Source organism: Ipomoea triloba, chromosome 8 (genome assembly GCF_003576645.1).
Source record: "Ipomoea triloba cultivar NCNSP0323 chromosome 8, ASM357664v1".
Classification (NCBI taxonomy): domain Eukaryota; kingdom Viridiplantae; phylum Streptophyta; class Magnoliopsida; order Solanales; family Convolvulaceae; genus Ipomoea; species Ipomoea triloba.
Genome location: NC_044923.1, coordinates 9,547,227 through 9,553,653, shown reverse-complemented (window position 1 = coordinate 9,553,653; position 6,427 = coordinate 9,547,227). Strand labels below are relative to the sequence as shown.

Sequence of the window (6,427 nt, the reverse complement as noted above, 5' to 3'; positions counted from 1 at the left end):
ATCCTTACGAAATTTTATATGCGGGTTCTACACTTATTGAACTACATATCTGAAAAAATGGAGTCAAAATACCTTACCAATTTTTCCCAATAAATCTCGGAAGTTACTGCCAGAGACTAACTTGATTTTTTTTTCAATATTTTCACAAGTATAAGCCTATATGGACACAAATACAACCTATACATGCATAAACTAGCTATAAACATGCATACAAAAATTACTAAACATTAAAGTGTAATTTCTTTGAGCCAACTTGTAGATCCACAACTTAACACATATTTTTTTCACGTAAAATTTCCTAGTCACGTAATTTACTAGCATTTGTTCACCTTCAAGTGATTGAGCCAACTTAAGGGATTCCTTACCTTTCTAGAAACCTTAAAAACCGTACAAGTTGATGATGCCTTCCTTGGATTCCTTCACCAAAAATCCTAACAAAACACCATAATACAATGTTTTCATAAATCTTAAGTCCAAGCTTAAGTCTTAGGAGGGATTGAACCGAACAAAACCGAAGTTCTTACCTATAGTAGAGTTCTTGGAGTTGAAGAAATGCCTAAGGAGTTCTTAGATCACAAATATGGAAGACTAATATTTTTCCTCCTCTTCTTCCTTGTGTGTTCGAAAGTGAGAGAGAAAGATGAGTGTGATAGTGTAGATTATGTCTTGAAGATCAAGCAACAAAGTGCAACATTCCCAAACCTCATTAAAGCTAGCATTAAATGCTTCATTAATTGTGATCATCCACTTGGGGTTATGCCACATGTCAATACCCTATGGCTCCTTGAAGAAGAAAAAATCTAATCTTTGCCAGTTCGGGTTCAAATCAGATAAAAGTTCGGAGGATCATGGCTTAATTCGGGAAAATTCTAACACCAAAATTATTCTAAAAATAATCCCGTCGCTAATCCCTCAAATTGGGAATTTTTCGGTATCTCGCGAAATATAGGTACAAGGTTCGTAACAATTTTATCCCTTACAGTCCGTTTAAAATTTTACTTGAACTAACTAGAAGTTCAGGCTTAATCGTATCACACTTAATAATCCAATTTCTAGGAGAATTCGAACTGAATCTACATCCTTAAAGATTTTACGGTTCGTGACCGGTACGCAGATCGCAGCTTATTAATAACTAGTAAGAAAAAAGAATTCTTTCGATCACCGAGAGACCTTCTCCTAAATGTCATAGCTTAAAAAATATATATATTCTCGAACCTTAACTTTTTCGGAAAAACCGAGGGGTTACAGTCTTCCCCCCTTAAAATAGTTTCGTCCTCGAAACTACTTTTTTTCGTCATTCATGGAATCAAAATTGATTTCTACTTACCTTTTCCTACCTCAAACGAATTTCTAGCGTGCCTAGTCTAAACACATAATTTGGTTAGGCATATAAAAGTTAGATCGATTCCACTAACTTGAGTTAAATAATTCCGGATAACGTCCCATCATATCGCTCTCCAATTCCCATGTAGCTTCATCGGGACTGTGGTTCGACCATTGTACTTTGATCATTTTGACTGATTTTCTCCCGTATCTCGCGTCTTCGAATCCAAGATTCGAGTTGGTTTCTCCTCGTATGTCAACGAATCGTCCATTTCCAGTTCCTCCGGCTCTAATATATGGGATTCGTCAGGTACATATCGCTTAAGTTGAGAAATATGGAATACGTTATGCACTCTATCAAGCTCAATCGGTAGGGCCAGTCGATAGGCTAAATTTCCGACCCTCTCCAGAATTTCATAAGGTCCTATATATCGAGGACTTAATTTTCCTTTCCTCCCAAACCTTTTAACTCCTTTAGTGGGTGAAACTTTCAGTAACACCTTCTCTCCCGCCTGATATTCCGTAAATTGTCGCTTCAAGTCGGCGTACGACTTTTGTCGATCCTGCGCGACTTTCATCCTTCCTTGAATTAATTTGATTGCCTCAATGGTCTCTTGGATGTACTGAGGTCCAAGTGTAACGATATCGCTCTTGTCGCCCCAGCACAAAGGACTTCGACACTTTCGCCCATACAATGCCTCATAAGGTGCCATTTTTATACTCGCATGGTAGCTGTTGTTATAGGAAAATTCTATTAGATCCAACTGTTCATCCCATGAACCCTGGAAATCGAGTACGCAACCTCTGAGCATATCTTCCAACGTCTGTATTGTCCGCTCTGTTTGACCATCAGTGGCAGGGTGAAAAGCCGTACTCAATTTGAGTTGAGTGCCCATTGCCACTTGTAGTGCTCCCCAGAAACGTGATAGAAATCGTGAGTCTCTATCTGAAACGATATCTCGCGCCACCCCGTGGTGTTTAACCACGTGCTTCACATAGGCTCTTGCCAATTTCTCCATTGACCACATTTTGTTCATCGGAACGAATCTTGCGGTCTTGGTTAGTCGATCGACAACGACCCAAACTTGGTCGTTTCCCGCCTTGGTTCTAGGCAAACCTCCCACGAAATCCATTGAGATTGAGTCCCACTTCCACTGCGGAATCTCTAACGGTTGTAATAATCCCTTGGGTTTACTTCTTTCTGCCTTGACCCTTTGACAGTTCAAACATCTTGCCACAAATTCGGCTACATCATTTTTCATGCCCGACCACCAAAAGTTTTGCTTCAAGTCCTTATACAATTTGTCCCCACCCGGATGAACTGAATAAGGCGTGTAGTGGCCTTCTTTCATTATTTGCTCCATTATCTTCTTACACCCTTTTGGTATTACCCATCTACCTTGAAACCTTACACTCCCATCCGGGTGTAGTTCAAAAGGCCCATGCTTCCCATCGACCATTTTCTCCTTGATGTTCTCCACCCAATTATCCTCTTCCTGCGCTCGCTTGATTTCTTCAAATAGGGTTGGAGTAGCCGACATGTAATATAATTTCTTCTCTTGCTCCTCCTGATCACCCATTTTCACTTCCAGATTGAGTCCTTGAAACTCCTTACATAACTGCTCGGGTAATACCCAAAGAGCATGGTTCGTTTTTCGACTCAAAGCATCAGCCACTTTGTTGGCTTTGCCCTCGTGATACTGAATTTCCAAGTCATAGTCTTTGATCAACTCCAACCATCTCCTTTGTCTTAGATTGAGATCCCTCTGAGTGAAGATGTACTTTAAACTCTTGTGATCTGTATAAATTTTGCATGAAATTCCATAGAGATAGTGTCGCCAAATTTTGAGAGCGAACACCACTGCTGCCAGTTCCAAGTCATGTGTCGGGTAGTTAGCTTCATGAGTTTTCAATTGTCGAGAAGCATACGCTATTACCCTTCCATTTTGCATGAGGACACATCCTAGTCCTTTGTGAGACGCATCGGTGTACAACTCATAACCTTCTGTTCCAACAGGTAGAGTTAACACTGGAGCGGTGGTCAATCTCTTCTTGAGCTCTTGGAATGCCTGCTCGCATTCTTCATTCCAACTATACTTGGTCGTCTTTTTGAGCAAATTCGTCAGTGGTCTTGCTATCTTTGAGAAGTCTTGAACAAATCTTCGGTAGTAACCCGCCAAACCTAAGAAACTGCGGATCTCTGTAACTGACTTGGGCGCTTCCCATTCGATTACCGCTCGTATCTTAGCTGGATCCACCTTTATTCCTTCCTCGGTGATAACGTGACCCAGAAATGTGACTTCTCTTTTCCAAAATTCGCACTTTGAAAGTTTTGCGAAAAGTTTCTTTTCCCTCAGTGTTCGTAACACTATTCTGAGGTGTTCCTCGTGTTCCTCCGTGGTCTTAGACTAGACTAAGATGTCATCTATGAAAGCGACGACGAATTTATCCAAGTACGGAAGGAAAATTCGGTTCATCAAGTCCATAAAGGTTCCTGGGGCGTTAGTCACTCCGAATGGCATGACTGTGAACTCGTAGTGTCCGTACCTCGTTCGAAACGCCGTTTTAGGTACATCTTCTTTCGCTACTCGCACCTGGTGATATCCTGACCGTAGGTCAATCTTTGAGAATACACCCGCTCCTTTCAACTGATCAAATAGATCATCGATCCTGGGCAACGGGTATTTGTTCTTTACTGTGACTCGGTTGAGTTCCCTATTGTCGATGCACAGTCGCAGGCTCCCATCTTTCTTCTTCACGAACAACACTGGTGCGCCCCAAGGTGACACGCTTGGTCTAATAAATCCCTTCTCCAGCAACTCTTCCAATTGAGCCTTTAATTCCTCCATCTCTTTGGGTGCCATTCGATAAGGCGCCTTTGAGATAGGTGAGGTCCCTGGTACAAGATCGATGGTGAATTCCACTTCCCTTTCTGGTGGCATCTCGGTGAGATCGTCGGGGAATACGTCTGGGAATTCACGTACTATTGGAATTCGATCCATCTCGAGTTCTTCTACTTCGGCGTCTTGCACCAAACAAAGATATGCTTCGCATCCCTGGCGAACACACTTCTTTAACTTTTTCATTGTCAACAACCGTGGCTCGGGTTGCTTGCCAACTCCTCGGTAGGATATTCTTCTTCCTTTCGGTCCTCGCAGTACAACTTTTCGCTCATTACACACGATCTGAGCTTTGTACTTATCCAGCCAATCCATCCCAAGTACTACATCGATGGTTTCAAGTTCGAAACGAATGAGATTTTCGGGACAGTTAAATCCCGCTATTTCTATTGCAACGTCGTCATAACCATCCTTACAGGATACTACTACTCCTGAAGCCGTTGCGACGTTGAGATCTAACTTAGCCGTAGGTCTTAACTTTAGTTTATCGGCGAACGCAGAGGATATAAATGAATTGGTAGCCCCAGTATCAAATAAGACTAATCCAAGTACTGAGTTTATGGGGAATGTACCGGTTACGGCGTCGCTAGCCTGAGCCTGAGCGCTATTAACGACGTAAATCCTGCCTTGTTTTTCTCCACTGCTTTCTCACATCACCTGCTTTCCCTTGTGGTTGGAACCGGGCGTGACGTTCGCCGGATTCCCAGATTGGAAGTTGGTCCTCTGACCTCCTGCTCCTGCGGAGTTCCAGCCGGTATTCCCATTGAATCTCCGTCCCTGATTCGCATTCTGCAGGGGCTTTTGGGGACTGTCTTCTTGATTTCGGCAGTAAGCGGCTTTGTGCCCCAACAGACCACACCTGTAGCATTTGATTTTCATCCCCTGACAGTTTTCGCCGGGGTGATCCCTCCCACATCTTGGGCAAGCAGAACGTTTCCCCTTATCAAATCCTCCTCTTCCTTGCACTGTATTGAAGCTGCCTTGATTGACCTTCTTGTTTCCCGACGGAAACTTCCGAGAATTGTCGTCAGCCTTCCTCTTATTCCGACCGTAGGCTTCCTGTTGGTTCAGGTATACTTGATAGTGATCCGAAGCTCTGTCATACGCCTCCTTTAAAGTAGAGCACATAAAAGGTGCGATCATTCCCCTTATACTCCAGTCCAACCCCCGAACAAATCTCCTCGCCTTACTCGCCTCATCCGGCACGATTTCTTGGGCAAACCGCATCAGCTCCACATACTGATCGTAGTATTCCTGAATGGTTGCTCCCTTCTGTTTCAATCGTAGGAATTCCTCACACTTAATCCCCTTGATGCGCTCAGTGTAGAACTGTTCTCTCAACTCCACCTTGAATTCTTCCCAACCGAAGGCTGGGTCTTGCAAGAGAGTAGGTCCGACCGTCGCCCACCAATTGTCTGCAGCTTTCGTCAGGTAATAAACTGCCGAGGATACTCGCTGGTTCGCAGGGCAATTCACTGCGTTGAGTAATTTATCGAAGGTTCGGATCCACTCTTCCAGAATCACCGGATCCTTTTCGCCTGCGTAGTACGGTGGTTGTCGGCTGGCTATTGCCATAGCATAATCCACTCTCGGCTGCCCCTGATTTTGGTTTTGACCTTGCTGAGCTAGCATCAACTCAGCCATCCTTTCCATGGCCTGAACCATCCGATCTATCGCAGAGAGGTTATTATCGTTCTCCGCAGGTGCATTCCGTCTTGGTGGCATCCTTGCTGAACGATGATCCTAAGTTAGTATTCAAGGTATAAGAGTCCTCTCGGAATTAGCTAGTTAAGCAGTTAGTATAGCACCTACTCAAGTCCTATACAGTCCTTCCTAATATTCGCCTTTATCACACCCTCTAAGCGAGGGTCTCGACAAAGTGTACTAATACTCAACGCGCTACGCTAGCATGCTTACTCACAACAGCTTTAGTAAACGCATGCAAGAAAAACATAGATAGCGATCATATTATTTCACGACCAGAATCGTAAGATTCTGCGAGGTAAAAAGCGAAATGCCCCCTTCTTATGCCACCTGGCCTCCGTTCCAGCTCTGCTCTGAACTTGTACTCGCCGAATTGTAACAATGATTTAGATTGGTCTTAACGAACCTAAGCTGACTTTGAAACTTGGTTAACTCGAACTAGAGCTGACTCGATCAAAAAGTTTGACTTAGAATTTTGACTCGAAACAGGGCTCTGATAC

The 6,427-nt window shown here is 43.5% G+C and overlaps 1 protein-coding gene across 1 annotated transcript; it reads right to left on the bottom strand.

The window, feature by feature from the left end:
- Nucleotides 1-4,871: 4,871 nt before the first annotated feature.
- Nucleotides 4,872-5,948, bottom strand: LOC116026918. Its single transcript, XM_031268345.1, has one exon. It carries the CDS (start codon nt 5,946-5,948, stop codon nt 4,872-4,874), a length of 1,077 nt encoding a protein of 358 aa, XP_031124205.1.
- Between the last annotated feature and the right edge of the window lie 479 nt (nt 5,949-6,427).

Excerpts from the sequence above, each read along its gene's own strand:
- LOC116026918 (XM_031268345.1), bottom strand. The coding sequence starts at position 5,948 with ATGCCACCAAGACGGAATGCACCTGCGGAGAACGATAATAACCTCTCT.